This window comes from Drosophila pseudoobscura, chromosome X (assembly GCF_009870125.1).
Source record: "Drosophila pseudoobscura strain MV-25-SWS-2005 chromosome X, UCI_Dpse_MV25, whole genome shotgun sequence".
Taxonomy (NCBI): Eukaryota; Metazoa; Arthropoda; class Insecta; order Diptera; family Drosophilidae; genus Drosophila; species Drosophila pseudoobscura.
The window spans coordinates 60,964,671-60,990,576 of record NC_046683.1 but is presented as its reverse complement, the minus strand read 5'-3'; the positions used below and the strand labels follow the sequence as shown (position 1 = coordinate 60,990,576).

Genomic DNA, 25,906 nt, shown 5'->3' with positions numbered 1-25,906 from the left:
TGCTGGGTGTTTTGCCTGTTTCCATCGAGAGCAAATCAAAGTGGTTAACCCCTCGGTGCTAGAGAGGAGCGGGACGGCACGGGACGGGATGGAATGACTGCTATCGGGTGACTCGGTAAATCGAAAGAGATAAAAATACCCGAAATAGCATTCAGTTTCAGAGCTGATGCTCAGCAACTGAAATGTGATTGTGTTTTACCCCATTCCTCTCTCTCTCACTCTCCCTGTCTCTCTGTCTCTTTCGCTTGTGTGACACTCATTTATTTAATGGTTTTAACTTCCAATTTTCCAATTGTCAGACGTGCTGCCTGGGTAGCCATTAACCAGGACCAGGACCAGAACCAGAACCACAAAAAAGAGTAGGAGTAAAAGTGCCCCGGTGAAAGTGCTTTCGAATAGAGAGCAAGGGAGAGAGGAGAGAGAGAGAGCATAAAATGGAGGATAGGAGAATAGTTATGGCCATGGAATGGTCGGAATTGTGGTACTCTTCAAATGGAATTAGGCACGTGTTTGAATGTATTCAGGGAATTACAGCAGTGATAAGCTTTCATTGAGCACACTCTAAGCTTCACTGCTAAGCCACACTAGGAGAGCGAGAGAGATCCCCATTCGCTTCCGAGTTTTGTGAGTATTTCGTTGCCGGATTCGGGGCACCGAAAGGTGAGTCTTCGTTGCCGGATTCTGGGGACTTCGTTTGCCAATCAATTGGAATTCTTTGAAGCCTTCTAAAAGGATAATTTATTTGTTCAGGAAAAACTTTTGTTTGCCTGAAATGAATGTTTGAATGTGCAATTAGCAAACCCGCTAAAAGTTTCCCCATACCTCCAGCAGCTGCACACACATTTCAGTGAATAATGTGCTGATGCTGCATTTGATTTGTGCCACATAAGCGAAATAAAATATCACAAAAAAATACAAAAAAATAATAAAAAAAAGAAGAGGAATAAAATGGAAATGGAAATGGCAATGGAAATGGGTAAAGTGCCCCCCCTTAAGAGCTAATGAGTTTCAAATAAAAATAAAACGTGTGGCATGTGTGGCATGTGTGCCCGGGCAGCAGCCTCTGATTGCGAGCGGGGGGGGACAAAAGCTGGGATATAAAATGCAAAATCTGTAGGAAAATAACAACAACAAAAACAAAGCGAACAAATGAACAAAATGCCACCACAGTAAAGTTTACAAATGCAAATAAGATACTAAGCAAAGAGTCAGCAGGCAGCCAGCCAGCAACAAATATGTCATAACAGGATCCAGGGACAGGGACGGAGATAGTAGAGAGAGAGAGTGGGAGAGAGAGAGATACGAGAGTATGCAAATGAGTGGGGAAATTGAAAGTCAGAATGGGGCGAAAAGCACGAGAGCACAAGCGAAAACATTTATGAGCGTTTCGTCTGTTGTTGACTTTTACAAAAGAATTGTAGAATATTTTTTAGCCATACTACAGAAATATTGCCCCTTCTGTTGGCAGGACATCTGAGTGGGTGCCGGTGGGGGGGGAGACTGGGGGACATGTCTGTGCTCCGAGCATACACATGTAGCGACAAGCTGTAGCTCAAACACAGGAAATGTAATTTGCATAAGAATAACACCCATACAGACACACACAGAGAGAGCAGGGAGGGGAGGGCGGAGGTAGAGGAGAATTGTGTGGCTGACAAGATAGAGAGGGGCATATGGCACACATATTGAAGTGTAGTCTATATAGCAGGGCAGGACAGGGCAGACGGCGAATGGCGGATGGCGGATGGCAGGGGCTGTCCTGAAGTGTCCTTTAACGAGATTTGCATCTCATCATAATAATGTAAATGACGTACAGTGCCCCAAAGCACACAGCAGAGAGGAAGAGGAAGAGGAAGAGCAGAGAGGGAGAGCAGACCGCGGGGGAATAACCAAAGGGTAAGCAACGTGGCTCAAACACAACTTGGCCTGGCCCGAACGGCTATTCGTGCCATGAATGGCCCGTGGATGGCTGTAATCATCATTTCGTTGGATTACATATCGCAATGCGCGCCCATTCACTTGGGATTTGCATCGCATCGAAGCAGATTCAATTAGCCTTAGCTTCAGCCCCCAATCTTCTGGGCAGCCAGTCCATTCATGCAACAGATAGGCGGCTAAATCGATTTCTGGGCTCAGGGTTTGGACATTGGGCATCACTGGAACGGACCTAAAGGTAAGCCATGGCCTGCTGCAAGGGCTGCACTCAAGATTTAAAACAAAAGCAACTGACGTTGGACAGCACTTGAGCGACGAGTCGAGAGGTAAGCGATAACGTTATCATATCATCTGTGCTGTCAATGGGTAGCACTCGAGACGTTAAAGGATGGGCAGCACTTGTACATTTGATGGAAATGCGAAGCAGATGCAGTGGCCAGGTGCCTTGATGAGTCTTTGGGCATCCTTTTGGGAGCCTGTCGATACCAGATGCAGACCATGTCCGCATATTATTTGTAGAGAGAAAAGCCCCTAGGAGGCGCAGAGCTGATTGAGTAAATCTACTTACGCTGGATTGGAGGAACCATCAATCTGCCGAGAGACCCAAATCAGACATGGTAGTCCTTGGCATCATTTATAAACTCGCAGTTATTGTGAAGTTCCAGGGGTAATTCTTCGATTTGTCTGGGTGATTTTTGTTCAAAGCATTACCTTATTGATGACTAGAGCTGTCGCAGGGAGCAGCACAGTCGATGTGTTGTGTGTTGGAGGAGTTTAAACCCTTTTACTTCTGGACCACCACCTTCGGCAGGGCAATTTATTTTGCCAACACTCTATGCTCTCGGTCTCGCTCGGTCTCTCGCTCGCTCTCAAACTATCCGATCCGTCAGGACAAAGTTTTGTTTCGAGGTTTATGTGTGCTGTGTGTTGTGTGCTCCATTCATCCCATCCTTTGCTCGAAACCACGTCCAATGGCCCAACCATGCAGGCAAAAGTTCAGCACCCGAAAACTTCTCTCGAGTCTAACAAATTCAATTTGTCAGGCTTGGCGCGCGCTTGGCGTCTCTCGCTCTTCCTCTCTCTCTCTCGGAGTGCGGCTAATCCATTTACAATTTCAAAGTAAACAAACAAAATGTATCCCCGGCACAGGCACAGGCACCAGGAGGAGGCGCCAGAAGTAGCAGCAGGAGCACGACAAGACATTTAGCCCACACTTCAGTTTGTATTTCCAATGAAAATGCAATGGAAACTTTTGCGCCAACTGAGAGTTTATGCACTTTTGCCGTCTACTCCCCTAACCCCCGCCCCACCATTCCTTGGCCAGAAACTGGCATATATTTGTCCTAATATTTTGTGGGAATAGTTTGGGAATCTCCAAGGAACTTAATGCTCCTTTAAAGTTGCATTTATTGAATGGGGAAAAGCAAAAGCTCTGCCACTCACCTTTTGGGCCACTGCCACTGCCACAGCCATTCGGTGGGCAGTTTTCCACTTGGTCTGGCAATCTGGAATTGTTTTTCCCAGACTTATGTTCTTAAGTCGATTTAATCCTTGATTTATGAGTTTTGAAAAGGCTGCCCTGCCCCTTAAAATGAAAAGTAGAACAAATAGTAATTGCCGCACACAATTTTGATTGTTTCTGTATCGTTTTGAGGGGCATTTAAACGGCTTCTCGTCGAGTAATAGCCGCTGGATAATTCAACAAATTTAAATTGCTCACAAAATAACGAAAACTAAATAACGCGCATACGCCCCCGGGCCCCAGCCAAGGGCCAGGCAGAAGGAGCCCTGGAGTTTACCTGAAAATTAAATTCGAGGATTTTGCATCCAGGCAAGAAATCTATATATAGATACACATACACACACACATATATACTACTCGTTTGTGTAGGTGGATTTCCCTGTATAGCGTCTCGTGTACAGCCGGCGGCAGCGGCAATTTCTTGAACAAGAACAATTTGTGAGGCTTCTGCCTGGGTTCAGCTCTCACGTAATGAGCATAAACTACAAGGCACCAAAAGGCCAACACTCCCACACACACACACTCACACACACACACACAGAGAGAGAGAGAGAGAGGGAAAGGATGGACTGGAGAGTGAGCGAGAGAATATCGCGCTGCCGTGCACATAATTGGTGCAAAAAGTTTGGAAAATTATCACGGAAGCAAAGCCGAAACACGTACATACATCAGCGTCAGCGGACGCGAGATGGCATAATGTGGGAGGGTCCCCTACCCGTACCCTTACCCTATCCCTGTACCAGTTCCAGGAGCCAAAGGAAGAACACCTTGAGCGACCCCAGGGCCTGGCCCAGGCACAAATTTATCGAAGCGGAGGCGACTGTACTAATCCCACCGACCCTAATTACTCATAGAGCCTCCTGTAGGTTCATCCCCATGTAACAATTACCAACGCCCTGGACCGGTTTGGTTCGGTCCGGTCCGGTTCGGTCCGGTCCGGTCAATGCTTATCCCCGAAAAAAGCAGAGACCGGAACAAGAAAAGCGGAAAATGTTTCACTTTGTGTTAAACTGAAGAGTTTCCGCTTTCGGTTTTTGGGTGCCGGGCAATTAGGAGCCAGTGGAAGGATTAAAAAGAGGCAAATGCAAGAAGAAGCCCAGAGCTGATTACACTCCGATTACGGTTTGTGCACGATGGGCAGCACTGACAGTCGCATAATTACAAAGAGAACAGAACATGAAAGTGGAGATGCGGATGGGGATGGGGATGGTGCGTTGGGTAACCGGAATGATTAAGTGGAATGGGCAAAACTGTCAAAAGTACAGTTGCCATGGCCCTGGGTACACTGGGTGTGGGTGTGGGTGTGGGGAAATGGGAAGATAATAACGTAAAGGGAAATCAATTATCTTTACTCCTACATCACTCCATCACACGCACAAGCACACATCCTGTGATGTGATTAACAGCGGAAAAACGAAGAATAAAACGAAAGGTGGAGCGCAATCGATATGTTTGCACAATACTTTTGCAAAAGCAATTAATTATACAAAAAATGTTAAGTAATTCTATATCGAATCAATCAAGTGCTCAAGCTGATGATGGTTTCTGTGCCACGTTTAATGTGGCACTCAATTTCCGTTCAATATTCAAAAGATGAACTTTGGATGGCACCGGGCGGACACAGCGGAAACAGCGAATCATCGAGCAGGATGGGTAGCACTGCGTGAGGGAGGAACAGTTAATAAAGAGCTTTAAAATAGTTTTACTATAAATTCACTTTGAAATTCACGTATATTTTCATTTAATTTACAATGGAAACCAACTGGTTTTTCATTATACAATATTTGTGTGTTTACCAACTAATAAAAAGCAGAAACGTTTCACTTTACACCCCACTGGCAAAGACTTTGAGCCCCCGAACGGGAGAGTGGAACACCTATTAAAATGTGTGTGGCCATTAAAAAGTTTGTTTCTTCTATGGCAAAAACTCTTGAACCGAAGAGCAGCAGGAGGAAAAACGACCAGAGGCCAGGGAATTTTCCTACTCGACTGGAGTAGAGCTGCTGTTGTTACTGCTACTGATTCTCCTGCTGCCTGGTGGCTGCTGCCTGCCACTGCCACCTGGGCTGGCATGGTGCGATGCGAGTGGCAACTGAAAATACGTTTGCATATGAATTTTTCAAAATGTTTTTTGCGTTGACCTCGTTTACGGGTCAGAGCGGGTATGAAAAGTTTGCCCGTACAAACTAAATTGCCGCCTGCAACGCGAAGGAACGAAATGAAAGACAAGCGCAACGGGGACCATGGTCTGGATTCTGGGCTTTGAGTTACTTTTTTTTCTCTCCCCCCCCCCCCCCCCCCCAAACCCACTCCCCTCCCCTCAGCCCATTTTTTCAATGGTGTGGTGCTGTGCTGCTGCTGCAGCATATTGAAATGCGATTACAGTCCTCTGGTCTGGTGGCCTGCTGCATGGTGCCTGCTGCCTGGTGCCTGGTGGATTCATGTTCATTAAACATGCATAAACACACACTCGCAGAAGAGCAAACGCAAACGCAAACACCCGCTGAAACAAACACGATACGAGTGCCAGATAGAAGAACATTTTTGGGAGCAGAAGCAGCAGCAACAGCAGCAGCTGTGTCCCAAGGCACTTGTAAACAGTTTAAATTTTCAAAGCGATGTGCTAATTTTAAATCAATTACATGACGTGACGACGACACCCAACAGTGTTACCCCATCCGCATCCCATGTGTCCTGGAAACAACAACAGGCTCGCTTCTGGCATTGACACTGCCATTGCCAGAGCCATTACCAGTGCTGCCCATAACAATAGGCAAGTAATCGTAATCGAAAATGCGTACAAGTCGTCACACACAGAGAAGTTTTTGGCAACAGTTGGTGTGCAGAGTTTTTGTGGATTTACTTCGAGAAAAGTTGTAGCCAATACGACGCCCTCTATTCATTTGCCTTATTTCGAGAAGGAAAATGTAAAATGTTTCGCATTGAGACAAAAAAACAAAAAAGACAACACAAAATACATAGTATACTCGTATACGAGCATGTACTGGAGTACAAGGCTGTCGAAAACTTTTGTTAGTGCTACATTTGGCGACAACACCGCACCGACAGAAGCACCAAATTGAAGGCAGCTGTCTGTGGGCTGTGGGCTGTGGGGACTGAGTGCGTGGGTGGTTTCTTATTGGGTAGAAGATGAGGTGGACTTAGCCTCCTAAACTCAATTTCAGTTACCACACTCACACACACACACACACACACACAAAGGCAGAGACACAGATAAGGAAAGAGGGAGAGCAACAGCTTTCGCTGGCACTGAAAGAAATTCGAGGGAATTTAAGATGGCGAGAGAGAGAGAGAGAGAGAGGGTGGGAGGGAGAGGAGAGGAGGAGTGAATAATGTATGAGAATTCATTGGAATTAATTCTTATTTCTGTGAATGGAATGTTTTTTCACAGATGATTTGTCGTGTAGTTGTATAATATTTAAATTGTATACCCCCTCGCCAGTTCTTTAAAATATCTTAAATATTCCACTTTGAGTATTTTTACTGCAGCTTAGGGACGGATTGGATTGGATAGGATAGGATATCCACTATCCCGCACTCCACCATCCGAGTGTACGACGGATTCAACAGGCCCCATATCATGCTGTCTCTGTCTTATTCTTTTTATTTGACTTAAATAAATACATTCAAGTGAATGGGCATGTGTGTGCTTGTGTGACTTTCTTTATGGTAAAAAGTTTGAGGCCGACGCCAAAGAGGAGTCGAGTCGAGTCGAGTAAATATATGTTTATACACACACGCACACATGCAGGCATTCAAGTACGTATGTATGTATTTGTGTGTACATATGTACATATATGTATGTACATAATTTAGTGAACTTGAAACTTGCCTCCGCGAGAACTTTCGCCCGTCCTTTTCGTAAAGGATATATGGATGTACACACATGTCGTGTGTATGTGTGTGTTTGTGCATATATTTGTATATCGAATGTAAAGGAGATGGCTGAAGTGTCACTCCCCCTCCATACAAACAAGGGCATCAGAGAAAGGAAAGACAGGCAGGCAGACAGACAGACAGACACACACAGAAAGAAAGATGGCGTGAGTTGTGAGAGAAAGACAGAGAGGAGGATAGGGAGCCAAGAAATTTTATGCTAAGTAATTTATATAGAAACATGCACGGCACACACATAAAAAGCACTGCATGTGTGTGGGTGTAGTGTATGACAGCAGCAGCAGCAGCACAGCGCAGTATCAGCTTATTAAAGATTTAAAAAAAATTTCCCCTTGCATTGCAAGGAAGCGAGAGCAGGAAATTGATATGCACTTACCGGTCACACGGAAGCTGAGAGTGGAAGACGGAGCGAGAGCGAGAGCGGGACACAGAAAGAGTCGTCAGAGGGCACAGCCGAAGAGTATGCTAAGAATAATACAGTAAATTCAGCTGGCTAACGGTAAACTCTAAATCGTGGGAGAATCGCCCGAGGTGGTACGTATGTATGTGCATGTGTGTGCGTGCTGATGAAGATCGAACAAGTACAGAGGGAAACACCGAGAAAAAGAGAGAGAGAGAGAGAGAGCGAGTCTTTGTTTTGGCAGCTGTGTGCGGCCAAATTGAAAGAAAATAACGGAGATGGAGATGAAGAAGGACAGGCGGTCAAAAAAGAAGAGCACACCAAACTTACAAAGAGGAAATCAATTTTCATGACTCCCCCAGCCAACGCACTTCATTCGTATCGAAGCGATTGAACAATCAAAAGTAACAGTGATAAAGCTGTAATCAATATTTAATTCAATGAAGATGAGATGTAGCCTGTCATAATTGCACGAACATCAAATTTCCTTTTTGATTTATTACTTCTATTTGCAGAGTTCCATTTAATTTATGTGTGTCCCAAGTTTCAAACACGCTGAGGCATGCCCTTTCATGGCGGCTCTTTTTGCCGGCTCATAAATTACAACAACAACTAAGCATAAAATCGCACATGCATGCAAACATGTGTGCGTTTGCGTCTATGTTTCGTACTCACCAACAAAAAAAATGAACCTTTTGACCGCACCACTTCTATAATTCACAAGGCCACACACTGTTTTTCCACTGCATCAATCCACTAAAAGCAATTTCATTTTACGACACTTATCAAACGCTTCACGGTACATAAAACTTCGAGAAAATAATACGGCTAGTCAAAAAATTGGCAAAGCACTAAAAATGACCCACTGGCAAGCTGTGGGCACGGAAACAGCTGATGACTTTGGCGGGCAATTCAAATTTCATTATTATATAGTTTTGTTATAAATATATTTCAACTCTACTCTTAAAAGCTGCCTGTAAGCTAGACTTTTCATTGATTATAGATAATTAGCTGCCGTATTCGATTGGGCAACGTCCTGCGGTAGTCATTTTGCTGGGCAATGGGCCTGCAGAGCGCTTGAAAACTATTTTAAAGTTTTCACTAACTGTATAGTCTTCCTTAAACACAACGACCAGATTCAATTCAAACTCTGGAAGAGATCAAGCTAATTAGTATGGGAATTTCTAGTATAGCGGCATCGTTTCATACCAATTTTGAAGTTTTTTGTGAGTAGCGTGGGGCAAGTGAACAGCCGCGGAAGTACCATATAAATGGGAAGTTCCAGCTTGGGCAGAACGTTGCCATCGGCGATTTGTATGGTCTGGATCTCGGTGGCGTCCTTGGAGTATCCCTCGTCACAGCCACACGTCTCCACCCGCACCAGTTGCATGTCTATCGATTTGATGGCGGCCTCCGTATGCTGCACCATAATGCTGCCGGTTATGGGCATCGTTACGCACGATTCACTGCGATCCAGACGACCCGTGATGAGAAACCGGGGCATGGACAGGCGCTCCTTGGCCGAGGCATTCTTCTGCAGCGAGTCCGGACTCAGGCTAAAGGGCACCGCCCGCAGCGAGTTTTCGCTGAGGCCCGTCGGCTTGTATTGCACACAGAACTGTTGGATCTTCGTCATGGATTTGCCCAGAAAGTTCCGCTTGACGGTGCACTGCAGCTGATAGTTGACGTTGATAAATACTCCGTGATATGTCTCGTACAGAATGCGGGGTTCCTTGCGGCACACCAGGGGCAGCTCGAAATGGAACTCGGAGCGACCGGCGCTCAGCTTTCCCGGGGCAGATAGCTCGAGATTATTCTGTAGCAGATTAATGGGCTTCACCGAGTTGTAGAAGGCATCAAATAGACCCACTGTTTTGCTGCTAAGTTGTAAATTAACGACTCCCTCCAAATACAGAATGATTCCTTCGTGTTTTGTCTCGGCGCCGCACTGGAACTGCACGCAGCCCAGCAGCATGTCCTGCGGGAGAGATGCAGGGTTGGAGGGTATGCGCAAGGAGTACTTATTTCACTTACATTTTCATAATAGACTTTGTTTTCGCGTTTTAATTTGATTTCAAAGTTAAAACTCATTTTTCTTCAGCGACTGCCGAACAGCTGTTCTAAGAAAGTTGGCAGCACGGCAAACCAAACAGCTGTTAATTTCAACAAGTTGGCATTTCTAAACGATAGACGAAAACAAACGACATTTTACATAAGTTTTTAGAATAATTTAGAATATTTTCCCATAAATACAAATGCCGCGTAATCTGAATGCAGAGCGCGATAATCCCTGTCTAAAGGTATGTTTATAACAAACAAAATGCAATCCCTCTATTGAACAATATCCCATTTACAGGAGCAGGAATTGTCGTTCAAGTGCCTCAACAAAAACAACTTTGACCGCGACAAGTGCGAGGTTTATTTTGCAAATTACAACAATTGCAAAGAGTTTTGGGTATGTTTATCAAATAAACTATGATTCGTATTTACTTAAATGATATTTTCTTTTAGAACAAGGTACGTGCGGACCGCCGAGGCAAGGGAATAGCTCCGTATTTGCCGCCACTTGAAGAACGCGATGCCATCAAAGCGGAATATCTGAAAGCAAAACCCTCACAAAGTTGATAAACGCTCATTTTTCTTTTGATTTTTTTATATATAATGTAATTATATAATAACAAATTTAGCTATGGCTGTGAATAGCATCTGCTCCAACAACTTTCAGAGGGGACAAAGCCACCTCGAGCATGGCCGCGGCCAATTCCATTTCCACCGATTGCTTGGGATCATCTACGATTAGAAGCTTCAGCTGGGGCAGACGGTACAGGCAGGACAGCCCATTAGTAGTTACTTCAGTGCCAGATAGGTCCAGAACTTCCAGACGTGGATATTCGCCACCTGAAACCCGGTCCAGGCACCAGTCATCAAAGGTTTTCACATTGTGAAATGATAGAAACTTGAGATGGTCGAGGCAGCGCAAGTTCTCCAATCCCTCGTAGTAGAGCGTCATGTTGTCGCAGCGCAGGGCCTCCACTTTGTACCCGGGATGGAATTTATTGGGCAAACTAAATTCCCCATCCTCGCTGGCCCGATGCCAGCGCGGATCGTCGAAGAACTTGGCGGCACCGCCGCGATACAGTATGAAATGGGCCGCAGCCAGCTCTGCGCCCAGAATCTTGTGCCGCTCCGGTATGAACTGTTGCATGTGGCGTTCGATCTTCTCCTGGCGATTCCCCCACCAATCCTTTATTTTCGTGGGCGACAGGTCAATGGGCCGCTGCATCATTACTATAAAATCTGACGTCTGCTCGGAGTTGGAGAACAGTTTGAGCTTGCTGTTCCAATCCTCGGGCCTGTCTCCGATCGGTGTGCGCCACTTCAGCCTCTGCTTGTCGGTGGCAAGCTCCTCGCGAATCCTCCTGACCGTGTGGCTTACTTCCTCGTTGGGCTGCGGCTCATTGGTGGGCAGTGTGGCGGCTAGGCGGTGCCCTTGGCGCCCCACCAACGACGTCAGACGTCGCGACATGCCGTGTAACATTTTAAAAGTATATTTTCTTTCAATAAATTTAACAAATTGCGGCCGAAAGAACGTTGAAAATATCAGCTGACGCAACAGCTGTTCGAAACAAACGAGACGAGTTGGCAGTGCCAAGCGTGCGACGCCATCTTTTCTTTAGCGTGAAGTTTCACATTTCCACACGACACAGACATTGCTAAAGCAAAAAAGTAGAGTTCCACCGAAAAACAAAGTTAAATATACATAAATGCCGACATACTGTCAGCGAAGAGATTAAGTTGTAGTTCAGCACGCATTTTGCCAAGCAAACGCTGCGAAAGCTGCTAAATAATTACGTGAATCCGCCAGGCCAGGCCAGCCAGCTACTTCTCTCACTGGAAGGGCAGCAGAGCAGTGAATATATTCATTAAACAATTTGCGGACTGTGGTCACAAGATGGTCAATTCATCTGGCAGCGAGGATGGCCAATTGCGTAGCCCCACCGATGGGCACTATCACAGGTGTGTATATAGCTAGGATCCCTTTACCCGTAGTATAGTGCGATTCATGAAAAATTGTTGCTGCATACACACACAGACAGACACACACGCGCTCACAAAGCCAGGCGTACATCATATACAGTGTCTGGTGCTGGCAACTTGGCGGCATTTGTGCCAGCAAAATATGTACAACTTAACTGTTTTTCTTCAATGGAATTCCACAGTTGGCAGCACTGACCATCCTTCTATATACTATATGCGTGTGTGTGTATGTGTGTGTGTGTGCGACGGGTGAAACAATTTTTTACCAAGCATTTTTTGTTGTATCTGTTTCTACATGCTAATTCTACAAAAATCTAAAAGCGAAATTGTAAATTGTAAAAAGAATACACACATAAACAGAAAGAATCCCTACCTCCCCCCCCATCACCCTCCTTTCGCGCTTGTTTGCTAACCAAAAAAGATAAACTACCAAAGAAATGAAACCAAAATCCAATTATTGATGATAACAATTACTGAATCCTTATATTTGTTGTACCATTTAATTGACTTGACTTTTTTCATTGCAAATAGGCCAAAAAGTGTGTACTTGTCCCAAGACCGAGGCGCGCGATGGCCATCAACAATACCTAATAATAATAATAATAATGATAATAATAATGCAAAAAAAAAAAAACAAAATATAATAGTTAAAAACAAAAAAAAAAACCATAAAAAACGTGCAAGAAAACAAGAAAAAACGAAATTTGAATTTCAAAAAATAATGCGCACCCGTCCTCCAGTGTAAAAATGCAACGGCAGAGAGAGAGCGAGCGAGCATCTTCTTCAGGGCAGGTGGAGAGCGAAACCGAAATGCGAATACGAGTCTTCTCAAGCCAATGCCCAAGCCGCAACCAACGCTAATCGCTTGCGCTGACTAATAAATGCATACCAGTGTTCTGTACAGAGATCTATCTCTCCGGATCTCGTATCGTGTGCTGCTGGCGGTAAATTGTAATTGTAAATCAAATCAAATCAATCAACCACACAATGAAACTATTGATGAAACTTTTGAACTAATTCCTCTTTCCAAGTCCCCGCAAGTCTCCAAGTCTCAATATCTTTCCGTGTCTCTCCTTCTCTCTCTCTCTCTCCCCATCTCTCTATCTTTTTGTCTTTTTGTCAACCGAAAAGCACAGAACAGAACAGAGCAGAAAGATAAAAGATCCATCCCAAATAGCAGAGTAGCAGGTGGTTGCGTGCAGCTGCAGTCCGTGTGTAAGTCTCGGGTTTACATTTTACAGCCCTTGGGAGTGTCATTGCTTCATGGAATAGTTTCTATCAAGCCATCAAGTCTGTCTCTATCCGTACCGATCCTGTGCCCGGGGGAGAGCGGAATTCAGGTAAGTACCCCATGTTGATTGATTGCACTCGGTGCTCCTCAGAGTGCTGTGCTCCTCCATCCAGATGATTCTGGAGAAGTCGAGTAGCGCCGAGATGATTGCTTCAATTAGAGTTGCACGAATTCCGCTTAAAAGTACTGCACACAAGTTTTTTGATTCTAATCTCCAAAAGAATTCCAGAGCGAAGCGTGTGGACACTCCATCACCACCATCGCCCTCGCCATCGCCGTGAGCTTTGGAGCCCCCAAGGGCACTGTGTAAAATGTAATCCTCATCAGCATCATAGACTGCAGCAGCAACAGCAACACCCAACAGAACAGTAGCAGCAACAGGCAGAGCCAGCGTCAATGTCAGCCACTGGGTCGTCCAGCAACTCGCATTTCGCATCGGAAGATCGGGGGCAGAGCACTTAGCATGGCGTCATAATTGTTAATTGTTTCTCTCTTGCTTTTAGCGGGGACGAGGAGCACGATGCCGATGCCGATTCACTGTACATACAACCGCCGCAGGCCAGCCACAGGGAAGCCACTGGCTCGAAGCGCGAATCAAAGAAGAAACATTCCCGCGAGCGAAGGCGCCACAAGGAAAGAGAAGATGGTGGAGGAGCAGAGCGTGAGCATCGATACGAGTATAGGGCCAGGGAGGAGCACTACCATCACCACCATCATCCACGCACCAACAACAGTGAGAGGGGAGCCGTTGCGGCAGGAGTGGGAGGAGGCTATCCCAAACATCACCTGAGCCATGCCGCCTATCACTACCCACAGCCGCCCCTGCCACCACCACCGCCGCCATCAGCACAGGGCTATACCCATCACCACCATCAGCATCACGCGGCCATGCATTTGAGTGGACCCAGGGTGGGTACTCGAGGGGATTACCATTCCTATCCATCTGGCGCTTACCACGGGAGCAGTCGGCATGCCCCCGACTATCCCCTCGAGGAGCCGCCTAGCAGGAGAACCAGCAAATATGCCGAGAGCAAGGATGCGGAGAGTCTCGAGCAGGATCTGCGCTCGCGTCTGCTGAAGAAGCGCCACAACTACGTCAAGGATTATGAGTCGGAGGAGAACTATGACCATCGCAGGGAGAGTCGCAAGGAGCGCGAGCGTGGGCGCAGCCACAAGCAGCGGCACGAGCGTGTAATCGAGCTGCTGGACAGCCCAGAGCTGGAGCATCAGACGCAGCACCACAAGTCCCACCGCAGCTCGGTCAAGCCGCTACTCAGGGAAGACGCTCCGGATGTCAGCCGGCGAAAGGTTTCCGTGGAAGTGGATCCGGAGCTGTTGGCCAGAAGGGAGAAGCTCCTGGCTGCGGAGCGGGAGAATCGCCAGCGGAAACAAACGGCTCGGGACGAGCTGGAGGCACGCCGAGAGCTGCTGCGCGAACGAAACGAGCACAGCGATGCCCTCAGTCCGGCGACAGTGGCCGCCAGCGTTACGGCTGGCCTCAACATTGTCAAGCGGAAGCAGAAGGCTTTGGAGAGCGACGAGCGGGACATCAAGTACAAGAAGCGAAGAAAGCCCAGCGTTGAGGAGGTGCAGGTCATCAGGGACGAGGAGGATGAGGAAGAGGATGCCAGCGAGGAGAGCGATTCCAACGAGGAGGAAGATGATGACGAGGACAGTGCGGAGGACACCGACACCGATTCCGGATCCAATGAGAGCGACGAAAGTTACGAGACGAAAAAGAAGAGCAAAAGAAAATCATCGGGCAAGCCGGCAGAAGACGAGGAGGAGATTCCTTTGCCCGATAGCCCATTGAGTGTCGGCGAGCTGTACAAGTCGCCCAAGGGCCAAAGGTCGTCACGCTCGCGCTCGGCAGCGAGCTCCAAGAACAGCTCCGATAGCTCCCAGTCCAGCCGCAGCAGTCGTTCCCGCTCCAAGACTCATTCCCACGACAGCAGCATGGACGAAGACGAGGAAGATGGCACTCATGACAAGCATCAGCGTTCCCCCAGCACCAGCACGCGCAGCGAGGAGCGTGGCATGCCCCAAGCGGCGGACGAGAAGCCCCAAACGAGCGAAGAGAAGGCGGCCACAGCCAAACAGCCGCTGCGATCGCTGGAGGAACAGACGCCGTGCGACGACAAGGGCATACCGCTACCGAACTACTATCCCGGCGTCCAGGGATGTCGTTCGGTGGAGGAGTTCCAGTGCCTCAATCGCATCGAGGAGGGCACCTACGGCGTTGTCTATCGCGCCAAGGACAAGCGAACCAACGAGATAGTCGCACTCAAGCGCCTCAAAATGGAAAAGGAAAAGGAGGGCTTCCCCATCACCTCTCTGAGGGAGATCAACACGCTGCTCAAGGGCCAGCATCCGAATATTGTGACCGTCCGTGAAATTGTGGTGGGCTCCAACATGGACAAGATCTTCATTGTGATGGACTATGTGGAGCACGATCTCAAGTCTCTGATGGAGACGATGAAGAACCGCAAGCAGAGCTTCTTTCCGGGCGAGGTCAAGTGCCTCACACAGCAACTGCTGCTGGCAGTGGCCCATCTGCACGACAATTGGATACTGCATCGGGACCTGAAGACCTCCAATCTGCTGCTCTCCCACAAGGGCATACTGAAGGTCGGCGACTTTGGCCTCGCACGCGAGTACGGCTCACCGATCAAGAAGTACACCTCGCTGGTGGTCACGCTCTGGTATCGGGCACCAGAGCTGCTACTCTGCTCTCCGGTCTACTCGACGCCCATTGATGTGTGGTCGGTGGGTTGCATTTTCGCCGAGTTCCTTCAGATGTTGCCCCTGTTTCCAGGCAAATCGGAGATCGATGAACTGAATCGGATCTTTAAGGTAGGCTATAGAAGGTCTTTCCCATGGAAATCCTGTTCACTGATGTTTTTTTTTTTGTTTGCAGGAACTGGGAACACCGAACGATAAGATCTGGCCTGGTTATACCGAGCTACCCGCCGTCAAGAACATGCTGAGCCAGAACTCACAGTTCACCGAATATCCCGTGTCACAGCTGCGCAAACACTTTCTGGAGAAGACCTCCGATATGGGACTGTCGCTGCTGCAGGGCCTGTTGACGTACGATCCCAAACAAAGACTGACGGCTGATGCGGCCCTGAAGCATGCCTATTTCAAGGAGCTACCCCTACCCATCGATCCATCCATGTTCCCCACGTGGCCGGCCAAGAGTGAGCTCGGAGCACGCAAGGCGCAGGCCTCGTCGCCGAAACCGCCCTCGGGTGGCTCCCAGTTCAAGCAACTGGGCCGGGATGAGCCCATTGCGGCCGTGAACAAACTCTCCTCGGGCATTATCACGGGCAATAAGAAGAGCCACGGTGGATTGGCCGCCACTGCTGCCGCTGTAGCTGCGTCTTCGGCCAGCAGCACTGGCTTTGTGCTGCACGCAGGACTCACACAACGCCAGCTGGCCATGGGACCGGGATTCAGTCTGAAGTTCTGATTCGTCAGAGGTCCGAGATCTGAGGTCTTTGTGTTTTTTAGCCAATTATAATTACGATTAACTGTTATGTATAGTTAGAATGTAAGTGAAAAACAACAATTCGTTTACTGTATGTGTAAAAATATTGTTCCATATATAATTTAAAAGCCATACAAAAGCCCACACGCGCATCACCTGTAACTTGAAACTTATCTTATAAAGGGGGAATGGGAATACTAATTTTCTCCAGTGTAGTGCCGATGCTTAAGTGGACCAGAGGTAGAAGTACGTGCTCTGCCACTGTGGAATGTAGTCCTTCAATGGACCCGACACCATCTTGGCCAGTGGCACCGTGCGGACCAGTAGGTCGAGCAGCCTCTCCAGCCTCGTCTGTGTGTAGCTCTCGTAGAAGGGGGAGCGTACAAGGAAATACATGAGGTTGATGCATCGCCTGCTCAGCTCCAGTTTCTGTTGCTTGGACATCAGGTGTCTGCGCTGGCGATACAGATGGATGCTGTACAGATCCACCGACAGGGCCACCATGTACTGCTTCCAGCTGCGGCGCCCGAACAGGCCCATTGCCGCCAAATGGATGAGGGGCTTGGAGATGTACAGGTACTCGGCGGTGAGCAGCTGGCGTGGCACTTGCGCCTTGGCTGCCTCGTTGTTCTCCACGTGGAGGTTGAAGTCGCGATACTGTATGGGCGGCGCACCCTCCACCTTCCGGATGATGCGACCCGATCGCTTCAACTGGAAGGTTACAGAGTGCTGGGATTGGATCACATTGGCATCGTCATTGGCGGCGGAAGCGCCAGCCGCTGCCGTCTTCCGCTGTTTGCCGAGGGCCCGCCTGTTCAGCGAGGCTATGGGCGGTGAGGTGATTATATCGGATGTGGAATGTCGCAAGATAAACAGTCTTCCTGCTGCCTTGAAGACCTGTATGAGCGCTATCAACAGCCACTTGCCGGTCTGGCCGAACAGCCGCCTCGCCGATATCTCGATGAACACCTCGCTGTACTCGAGCGTCGTCAGCGTGACCTTTAGACGATAGCAGAGTTTGGACTGCAGCCGGAGCATCGAATTTTCCTTGGCACTGCGTTCCCCGTCGATGATCCGATCGTTATAAAAGACCAGCATATTTGACAGGGTATAGACCAGCTCGGAGAGCACATTGGAGGAGGATATCCGACCTGCAAAACGGATTACAAGTTGCATCATCATCGATCTCCAAGAACATAACTTTCTTCTTGAGTACACAAATACCTGCTATAAAGTACGACACCCATTTGGCTGTGGTCTCAAAGTCGCCCACCACATCCGGATTCCTGGCCACCCATTCCTCGTAGGCCTTGAGCATACCCTTTAGCTTGTCCATTTTTTGAAAAATTCGTTTGTTTTCCACGAATGAACTAAAAAATAAAAGTACGATTACCTTAATCGTAGGCGGCTATGGCCGATGTGGTATTTTTACAACGCGTTAGGGTGACTCTGCGGTCGCTGAAAAGGTGACGCTAAAAAACCTAAGCCAAATTTCAATCATTTATTTGCATAATTTGACAAATATCTTCAATGACAAACATTTGTATTACATTTTTTTTACCTAGTTTTTCTATTTTTGTTCTTCATTTGTTTGGTAATTCACCTCAACGAAAGCACTTGACTTATTTTTGTGACGTCATACATAGTAGGGCAAGCAATAGTTTCGATTTGGCCCCACCTCATACTTATTTCACTATAGGCTTTCAGACAGAAATACTGCGACTGATTTTTGGGTCCCGGGGTTAAAGGAAAACAACAAAATTGAATTAAAAGTAGATATTAAAATGTCCAGCAACAATACGGATACTGGGGACACAACCATTATGGCCACCACCAGCACGTCGGTGCAGGATTTCGGTGCCGGCGAGGAGCTGCTGCAGGAGACACCCCGTGAGTCTCTGGTAAATTGCACCCGTCCCCCTTGCACTTTGGCTTTGTCTAATCTATAAAATAATCCGTTCAACTATGTAAAAGATAACCACTGCTGTGAGCTTTCTACAAAACACCAAAGTGCGGCACACAACGCTTATCCAGAAGCAACAATTCCTACGGTCCAAAGGTCTGACGGCCCATGAAATACAGTTGGCTTGCGAGAGGGCCGGCGTTTTTACCCAAGATCCGAACAATCCCAACACGGTTATCAACATTGGCTCCCAGGTGCAGGCTCTGCAACTGCAGCCAACAATTTTCGGCCGCATACGGGAGATAATCCATTCGACGGCCCTGTTTAGTGGGGTCATCTATGCGGTGTACCTGTTCTGGAAGGTGAGTTGGGAGTGGGGTGATTCACAGGCAATACAGAACACTATGGCTGACCCATTGAATCCTCCAATTCGAACAGAAATTCATTGCGCCATATCTGTTTGGCAAGCCCAAGAAGAAGCCCGTGGAGGAGGTTTTGGAGGACATCGACAAAAAGGTCGAGACACGCACCGAGGACCTCAACAAGGAGATCTCTGTGGTCAAGGACTTGATCACCAGCCAGCAAAGGGATCACGCCCAGCAGCTGAATCGCGAGTTTAGCAACTTTCGCAGCGACTTGGATGCCATCAAGGGTCTGCTGTTGAATCGCAAGCAGTTCGCCTCGCCCGTGGCTCCAGTGACAGTGCCATCCATTCCCGCCTGGCAGTTGGCCAGCTCGCCGCACCATCATCATCTCCACAGTCCGTCGGATGACAATGAGAAGGGCGACGATGCTGGCTCCGGCTCTGGCTCCTCCGAAACCGAGGTGGTAACAAAGAACAGCGACTCCAGCCTGGAGATCATGTAGAGAGGCTCGCCATGTGGCCATATGGACTACTACACCATATAGATTAGCTATATAGTATGATACTTAGCTGCAACGTTTGTATATTGAATTTCCCCCCTTGAATGCCTTTGAGACTTTTGGTTTGTTTTTTTTTCTTTGCGTTTATAGCCATTTAAGTTTTTCTTTATACGAGTACACGCTCTCCAAACAGCTAATCCATATCCAAGAGGTTTACACACTCACTCACACACTTATGCGATACGATGTCTATATAATATAATAATAATATGTAATAAAAAAGGTTTACATAACAGATTTGAATCGAAAAAAAATGTTGTTTAATTAAGCGCAAAAATGCTTTTTGTTTACGATACGATACGGATACGGATACGATGCGATACGTGGTGTGTATTGGGGTTTGGGGATCTGTCATATTCGTTTGTTAATTCGTTTAATAAATTTCGACTTAAATGTTAATTGATTTCTATAAATTTGTTTGCCGAGTGCTACATTCTATAAATTGGCTAAATTCCCTTTAGTTGTGTGTTCAAGTGTTCTGCTTGGCTTGCCGCGAGTCCCTCCGAGGCCTTCAGGGAGTTTAGAGTTTCCATCGAGAAATCGAGGAAAGTACCAACCATTCGAAACTCTCTGGAGATCTCGGAGCTGTCGGACCATACCAAATGGTTGTCGTTTATTGTGCGCGGGTGCGTAGGTGTACGTAGGTTTCATTACAAAATTTTGGTTCTCTTGCGCATTCCACATTCTGCATTCTGTTTCTTCTACTTACTTTAGCTTTAACGTACGTTTATCGCCTTGGTACACGTGCGATATTCAGTATTCAGTATTCAAATAATTGTTTGCAATAATTGTTTAAGGTAAATGTATCCTATAATATGTTAATAGTCTCACAAAAGATTGTTTTAGGGGCTTTAGAGTTCGTTTTCTGTATATGTATGATTACAGTGTGTTGGTTTATTATTTGATGCTCTTGTATCAGTTTCTGTTTTGTTGAATGGAAAACCATTTTGCAACGCCCCCCCAAAACAAGGATGGGAAATCCACGTACCATACCCATGCCCCACACTACCCATACTATGTATGCATCGTTACGAGTCCTTTCTTCGGGTAGCTTTGTTTTGGGGGGACTATAATTACTACACGCATGCTCTCATGCTCTCGTACTTTATGCTTGTAAGATAAACGACGGCCAGGCCGGTGTCTATCAACTATTTCAACTTAAATATAACATATTTACACTTAAAATGTATAACTTGTTGCTTGCCCTAACACTGAACGGATTGGGTATTGGGGGTTGGGGACATCCCGGCACCCAAATGCCAAGAACTTGAAAATGTAAAACTCATCATCAATATAGATATAGGATTTAGCATAGCGTAGAAAAAGTGTATAACAAGATAGATAGATTCTTCGGCACTCAGCGTGGTGGGAGCCGTCCCCCAATTACTCATTGTTTTCCTCATGCAATATCCCCTAATATTTATCCTAATTGAAGTAAACACAACGGTTGTGGTACTTAGCCCAAAAGTGCACAGATAGTATCGAAAAAAAAAAAAAATAGAACAATATGGATACTCGTATTGAAGTAGCAGGCTGCTGGCTGCTGGCTGCTATCTGCTGTGTGCTAAGCCTTGGCTTTTCCTTGCCTTCTAGACAGCCGAATTGATGGCTGCCTGGGTGGTTGCTGAGCTATTGATGCTGGTCGCCTGGCCAAATGCTGAGGCAGTGCTTGCCGCCGAAGTGCTGGCCGTGGCCGTAATGCTAACAGCAGCCGCTGTTGCCGAGCTCCCGCCATCCGGATAGCCGCCGGAGGCTGGTGCCGGGGAGAGCGACATCGTGGACGATGAGGGCGATGAGCAGTCACTTTGTACACTCATTGTGGGCGAGGCAGCCACTAGATTGCTGCTGTTGCTCGTATTGCTTATGGTTGGCGGGAACTGCGGCGGCGGATTCCCAGTGGGCGTGTGTGGCGAAAGAGGCGTCAAAATGGAAGAAGATGAGGCTGGGGATGGGATGCTGTTGCTGATGCTGCTGGCGCTCGTTGTAATGGCTGTGGCATTGCTGGCGCTGCCACTGTTTGCTGTGCTGGACGTTGTAGGCGTTGATGCCGCCACTGTGGCCGCTCCCGATGTCGACGATGGGGGCGTGGCTGCTGGCGACTGCTGGCTGGGATGGCTGCTGGCCCCAGCGGCGGCAGCCACTGCCATCCGTTCACGCTCGCGATCCCGCTGCGGCCGGAAGGCCTCGCGCAGTGCCTCCACACGATTCTCATTGGGTCCCCAGCGTGCGTATCCGGCGCTGTTCTGCAGCCAGACTACCTGGGTGCCCTGCATGCACTTGATAAGCACTTCCGATCTGTACGAAAAACAATTAGTAATTAGGAATAGTTCTTGCTGCAGCCGGAGGAGTCCGTGTGTATGCTTACTTCTGCAACATATGCTGGTAGCCATGCCTGTACTCGTGGGCCATGCCCAGGACCACCATTGAGCGGCGCTTGTACATGCTCTCGTCCAGCCTGGATATGCTCTTCCATTCGGGCACAAAAACAATGAAGCTAAGAGGGTCAAGAGAACGGAATGTATTTTATGTTCGAGATGGGGAGCTGGAAACACCCTACCTCAGCGGTTCCATGGTATCGGTCAACAGTTTGTCAATATGCACCAAGGAAGCTTCAATCAATTCCTCACAATGTGGAGGATTCACTTGGAAGGACCCCGACACGGGCTTAAACTCCAAGAAGGGCCTGCGGAAATCAATCATACATATATTGTGGAACAGTAGGAAATGAAATGTGTGTGAACGCACCCTCGGGACCCGAAGTAGGCATCCGTGTCCGCGAACGCGGAGCAGTATTGCCGGAAATAGGAATTGAATGGCGAGGCAAAGCATTCAAAGCTGACACCGAAATGACGATGAAGGCACTCGAACACCGGCACTGGCAAGGCCGCCTGGGTGATCTCCGCTTCCTGCGAGGAGTTCAATGAGTTTCCCAGGAAGGTCTGGTACCGCTTCAGCAGGCACCACACGCGGCCAATGAACAGATCGAACTTCTTGTCGTCGAAGCAGTTGTGGCGATAGAGCTGCTCCAGCTTCTGCAGATAGGTGAGGTTGATGTACTGGGCATCCGGCTGATTGATGGCTGCGGGCGTATACTTGATGATCATGTGATCGCGATCCTGCAGATATTCGATGGCCGGCATGCGGGGCGAGGGCACTGCAAACTGGATGGGGTAGCACCATACCTTCTTCAGGTGCGGCGGCGGCGGCGGTGGCGTGGGCTCCGGTATGCCATGCTCCTTCAACAGCTGCAGGTGCCGCTCACGTATCTTGCGGGAATGATCCGCGGACAGATGGTAGATCTTGACGCACAGCGTCTCCACCGAACTCTTGACCGTCTCCACCAGATGCGGCTCGCACTGGCGCTTCAAGTGGGCCAGCCGATCCTGGAAATCCTCATAGCTGGCGCCCACAGTCCGCCGCAGCCACTGGAACGTGTCCTCCACATTCCACTTGACCACCTTCTTCGACTCGGGCGGCGCTGATCTGGACTCGATGATCTGCTTGGCCGCCTCGGCGTACCTGGAGAGCTGCTTGCGAGCATCCCCAGTGAACTTGGGCTTCACCAGCTTTATGGGTATATCTGCCATGATCTCGCGGTACATGGCGCTGGATATCTCGGGCTTGCAGCTGCTGGGCAGCAGCGGATCGCACCCGGTATCGATCACCTTGCGCTCCATCAGCCAGCGATTGAAGGAGTCTCTCGGCGCCTTGATGTTCTCCCTGCGCATGCACAGATCCTCGTACGTCTTCAGCAGCTTCATGCTTAGGGCTGCTCTCAGTGCCTCAACCTCCGGATGGGGCTGGGGTAGCAGTGTTGGCGGACGCTCCACAATGACCGCATTGGTGCACACCTCTAGGTCCCAGGGTCCGGCCAGGACGAACTTTTTCATGGGAGGTCCACCGCCCCCGTGGTGCTGATGCTGCTGATTCGGATGGATGTGCATGTCATCAGAGGGCCTTCGCTTCAGATGGTGGTGGTGCTGCTGCTGCTGTTGCATGTGTGGCGGAATTGGCGTGGCTCCGCCAGCATGGCAAATCCCCAGGGGATCCGTGAGAGGATCGAACGGTCTCGTGCCGGGCATTTCCCACAACGACTCGCCCGTGACTTTGTTCCAGTAGTACGGACGATTCTCCCGCTTGGACCAGAACTTGCGCCAGCCCTGGTTCACCAGTTCGGCAGTCAATTCCTCACCGTAACCACCCGGGCCCGGACCCAGCGTGGGTGGTCCTTGCGGGGTGTGGGCCATGCTCTCCAGCGGCGACGGAGCGTGCGTCTTTGTCGGCGTTGACGGGGAGGAGCAGCTGGCCACTGGCGAGCTGCCGGCACTCATGTTGTGTCCACCACCAAGGGAGGGTGGTGCATCGCTTAAAATGGGTCCCGTCACCGTCGGCGCTCCAGCCGTCGGCGAAGGCGACATATTGTTAGAGGCACTCGCCGTTAGCTGGTCCCAGGCACTCTGTGAGGCACTGCTGGTGGCTGGCGGAGTCGGCCCCAGGGGGGTACCCGTGGATGCAATCACGGATTGCGGCAGTCCCGCGCCCGTCCCCGGCCCCAGATTGTGTATATTGCTATTGCTGTTGTTGGCTGCCATCTTGTGGATGATCTGAGAGAAAGGTAAACAAAAATAATACACATATGTTTACAGTTCCATCGGACAGAGAGAGAGAGAGAGAAAGAGCGAGAGAGAGAGATTGAGAATAACTTAGAGAGAAAGAGCGGAAATCAAATGAACAGTGATGTCAGCTTTAGCATCTCGCAAACAAAACTAGCGGGAAAAATGAAAAGTCTCAAAAAATAACTTGTTCATTAAAGTTTACATCGTTAGATTGGTAGTAAAACACGGAAAAACAAGGACTAACTTTAAAATGGTTTGCTTAAAAGTGTATTTATTCGCCAATGGTCGAGAGAGGAGAGATTCCCGAGGTGACATTTGGGATGGGAAAAGTGCAAGTGCCAGAGTGAAAACTTCAGAAATTACTTCGTGAATGAATGAGTACATGGAGACTTAACCTCGTATATGGGTCCCATAACTAGGAAAACCGAACATAGGAAAATGAGATTCAAAAGCGCGAAGAAAACAAATTTTAAGGCAGACAAGGGCGGACGGCCATCTATTTAATATGATTTTCTAATGGGAAAATAAAGATTATTTACGAAGTTTCTACACAAATTATAAGCGGGTGATGTTCATTTGTCAACTGGTATATTATTGTGTTAAAATATGCAAATACCCAATAACTTATTCCCACAAGACATCCTATGTACAAAAAAAGAAAGAAAAAAAAAAACAGCCAGATCTAGCTAGAAAAAAGCCATGCCAGCACAGCACCAGAGATAATGAAATGAGTGCACGTCGAAATCGAAGAAAAACGGCAACCACCAAAGAGGCGATAACTGCCGTTACGGCAGTCGAAACCAGACTTTCAGCGAAGCGAGATCGCTCAGGGCGGCGGCTGCCACACAGGGGAACGTGGGAAGGTTGTGAAAAAATTATTTAAATTCATTTTGGAATGAAGTCGCGCGACATTCTACCAACAAATGTGAGAAAGATTTCAGTTCTCTTCTCAGCGCATTTTGATTTTGCGCTCCACGTTCATACGGAAAACCGTCCGCACAGAGAGACGGCGCGCATGAGCGAGAGAGCCAGAGAGCGACGGCGAAGAGAGCGCAAAACCAATGACAACAACTCTCACACGAATGAGAAATCAAAACAAATTGCAAAAGAATAGAGATTTTCTGCCTTTTGCCTGGGTTATGTGTATATGTTTTGACGAGCGTGTACCTTAGCGTATGCGCACCGCCACAAGCAGAATAAAAACTATATAAAATTATTTGCTGCACACACACACACAATGAAGAGAAGGCATTATGCACGCCGTAAACAATTGCACATGAGCTAAAATACAACAAATTACACTTTGTTTCGTGGCCCCCGATGGCTACGTCATAGCACAAAAATAATGGCGCGCTTTTTTTTTATACACATCCAAACAAAATAAAATTGCTAAAATTAAAGGAAAAAAACAGTCAAATGGGTTTGGATCGAACATCGTTTAATCTGAATCATTCGCAGGAGGAGCTTAAACAGGAGTATAGTCAAAATATACAATATTCTAACTGCAACGAAAATTTCTCTACACTTTCTTTTTTGCACCCACAGGCAGCACATCAATATTTTCCATTTTATATACGCCTGCTGCCTGGCATCGTGTGGCCGTACTTTTGAAACGCCATTAAATGCCACAAAACTCACCTATTTCCAACTATCCTATTCAGATAAACACTCGCTACGTGTTTCCAAACATTTAGGCGTATTCTATACGTAAATATTCCCGCGATTTTCTATGGAAATTTATAAATAAATTCTTCTCAAATTCTTTTTCAGGCGACCGATACTGGGAAGTCGATTTGAGATGGCCTACGCAGCGATAGGTCCGCGATGGTATCGATTGCGTGGTATTTTTTTCATATCGATTGCACAAAC

The 25,906-nt window shown here is 47.9% G+C and overlaps 7 protein-coding genes across 7 annotated transcripts in view; 3 read left to right on the top strand and 4 right to left on the bottom strand.

Annotated features, from left to right (window-relative positions):
* LOC4812243 (vacuolar protein sorting-associated protein 26C) overlaps nt 1-9,929 on the bottom strand; it is a 47,793-nt gene extending 37,864 nt beyond the window's left edge. The window contains exons 1-3 of the mRNA XM_001352970.4: nt 9,810-9,929; nt 8,985-9,753; nt 8,451-8,925 (exon numbers count right to left, since the gene is read on the bottom strand). Of these exons, the coding sequence (XP_001353006.3) occupies nt 8,783-8,925; nt 8,985-9,753; nt 9,810-9,866 (969 nt within the window). The 5' untranslated portion in view covers nt 9,867-9,929 and the 3' untranslated portion in view covers nt 8,451-8,782. The remainder of the gene's footprint in view (nt 1-8,450; nt 8,926-8,984; nt 9,754-9,809) is intronic.
* Nucleotides 9,930-10,461, top strand: LOC4812313 (coiled-coil-helix-coiled-coil-helix domain-containing protein 7). Its single transcript, XM_001352971.4, has 3 exons — nt 9,930-10,075; nt 10,132-10,230; nt 10,287-10,461. The coding sequence occupies exons 1-3, from the start codon at nt 10,031-10,033 to the stop codon at nt 10,398-10,400; spliced, it is 258 nt and encodes an 85-aa protein (XP_001353007.1). The 5' UTR covers nt 9,930-10,030; the 3' UTR covers nt 10,401-10,461.
* Nucleotides 10,408-11,417, bottom strand: LOC4812615 (distal membrane-arm assembly complex protein 2). The gene has a single exon (XM_001352972.4). The coding sequence runs from the start codon at nt 11,311-11,313 to the stop codon at nt 10,459-10,461; it is 855 nt and encodes a 284-aa protein (XP_001353008.3). The 5' UTR covers nt 11,314-11,417; the 3' UTR covers nt 10,408-10,458.
* A 15-nt stretch (nt 11,418-11,432) lies between these two features.
* Nucleotides 11,433-16,738, top strand: Pitslre (cyclin dependent kinase 11B pitslre). The gene is made up of 3 exons (XM_001352973.4): nt 11,433-11,792; nt 13,608-15,957; nt 16,022-16,738. Exons 1-3 carry the CDS (start codon nt 11,728-11,730, stop codon nt 16,574-16,576), a joined length of 2,970 nt encoding a protein of 989 aa, XP_001353009.3. The 5' UTR covers nt 11,433-11,727; the 3' UTR covers nt 16,577-16,738.
* On the bottom strand, nt 16,680-18,035 carry Pex16 (peroxin 16). Its single transcript, XM_001352974.4, has 2 exons — nt 17,819-18,035; nt 16,680-17,745 (listed from the first exon to the last, which is right to left on the bottom strand). The coding sequence occupies exons 1-2, from the start codon at nt 17,928-17,930 to the stop codon at nt 16,820-16,822; spliced, it is 1,038 nt and encodes a 345-aa protein (XP_001353010.2). The 5' UTR covers nt 17,931-18,035; the 3' UTR covers nt 16,680-16,819.
* Nucleotides 18,036-18,270: 235 nt separating this feature from the next.
* Nucleotides 18,271-19,658, top strand: Pex14 (peroxin 14). The gene is made up of 3 exons (XM_001352975.4): nt 18,271-18,495; nt 18,569-18,859; nt 18,936-19,658. Exons 1-3 carry the CDS (start codon nt 18,379-18,381, stop codon nt 19,362-19,364), a joined length of 837 nt encoding a protein of 278 aa, XP_001353011.2. The 5' UTR covers nt 18,271-18,378; the 3' UTR covers nt 19,365-19,658.
* Nucleotides 19,659-20,000: 342 nt separating this feature from the next.
* On the bottom strand, nt 20,001-25,865 carry Pcif1 (Phosphorylated CTD-interacting factor 1). The gene is made up of 5 exons (XM_001352976.4): nt 25,676-25,865; nt 22,167-24,025; nt 21,979-22,104; nt 21,787-21,915; nt 20,001-21,716 (listed from the first exon to the last, which is right to left on the bottom strand). The coding sequence occupies exons 2-5, from the start codon at nt 24,011-24,013 to the stop codon at nt 21,011-21,013; spliced, it is 2,808 nt and encodes a 935-aa protein (XP_001353012.1). The 5' UTR covers nt 24,014-24,025; nt 25,676-25,865; the 3' UTR covers nt 20,001-21,010.
* Between the last annotated feature and the right edge of the window lie 41 nt (nt 25,866-25,906).

What these genes read in the sequence shown, in the direction of transcription:
- LOC4812313 (XM_001352971.4), top strand. Translation starts at nt 10,031, where the DNA reads ATGCCGCGTAATCTGAATGCAGAGCGCGATAATCCCTGTCTAAAG. An exon ending in GCGATAATCCCTGTCTAAAG is followed by an intron (nt 10,076 to 10,131) that starts GTATGTTTATAA and finishes TCCCATTTACAG; the next exon opens with GAGCAGGAATTGTCGTTCAA. An exon ending in ACAATTGCAAAGAGTTTTGG is followed by an intron (nt 10,231 to 10,286) that starts GTATGTTTATCA and finishes ATTTTCTTTTAG; the next exon opens with AACAAGGTACGTGCGGACCG.
- LOC4812615 (XM_001352972.4), bottom strand. Translation starts at nt 11,313, where the DNA reads ATGTTACACGGCATGTCGCGACGTCTGACGTCGTTGGTGGGGCGCCAA.
- Pitslre (XM_001352973.4), top strand. Translation starts at nt 11,728, where the DNA reads ATGGTCAATTCATCTGGCAGCGAGGATGGCCAATTGCGTAGCCCCACC. An exon ending in ACCGATGGGCACTATCACAG is followed by an intron (nt 11,793 to 13,607) that starts GTGTGTATATAG and finishes TCTTGCTTTTAG; the next exon opens with CGGGGACGAGGAGCACGATG. An exon ending in AACTGAATCGGATCTTTAAG is followed by an intron (nt 15,958 to 16,021) that starts GTAGGCTATAGA and finishes TTTTGTTTGCAG; the next exon opens with GAACTGGGAACACCGAACGA.
- Pex16 (XM_001352974.4), bottom strand. Translation starts at nt 17,930, where the DNA reads ATGGACAAGCTAAAGGGTATGCTCAAGGCCTACGAGGAATGGGTGGCC. An exon ending in GGTGTCGTACTTTATAGCAG is followed by an intron (nt 17,746 to 17,818) that starts GTATTTGTGTAC and finishes TCCGTTTTGCAG; the next exon opens with GTCGGATATCCTCCTCCAAT.
- Pex14 (XM_001352975.4), top strand. Translation starts at nt 18,379, where the DNA reads ATGTCCAGCAACAATACGGATACTGGGGACACAACCATTATGGCCACC. An exon ending in AGACACCCCGTGAGTCTCTG is followed by an intron (nt 18,496 to 18,568) that starts GTAAATTGCACC and finishes ACTATGTAAAAG; the next exon opens with ATAACCACTGCTGTGAGCTT. An exon ending in CGGTGTACCTGTTCTGGAAG is followed by an intron (nt 18,860 to 18,935) that starts GTGAGTTGGGAG and finishes CAATTCGAACAG; the next exon opens with AAATTCATTGCGCCATATCT.
- Pcif1 (XM_001352976.4), bottom strand. Translation starts at nt 24,013, where the DNA reads ATGGCAGCCAACAACAGCAATAGCAATATACACAATCTGGGGCCGGGG. An exon ending in GATACCATGGAACCGCTGAG is followed by an intron (nt 21,916 to 21,978) that starts GTAGGGTGTTTC and finishes TGACCCTCTTAG; the next exon opens with CTTCATTGTTTTTGTGCCCG. An exon ending in TACCAGCATATGTTGCAGAA is followed by an intron (nt 21,717 to 21,786) that starts GTAAGCATACAC and finishes TTTTTCGTACAG; the next exon opens with ATCGGAAGTGCTTATCAAGT.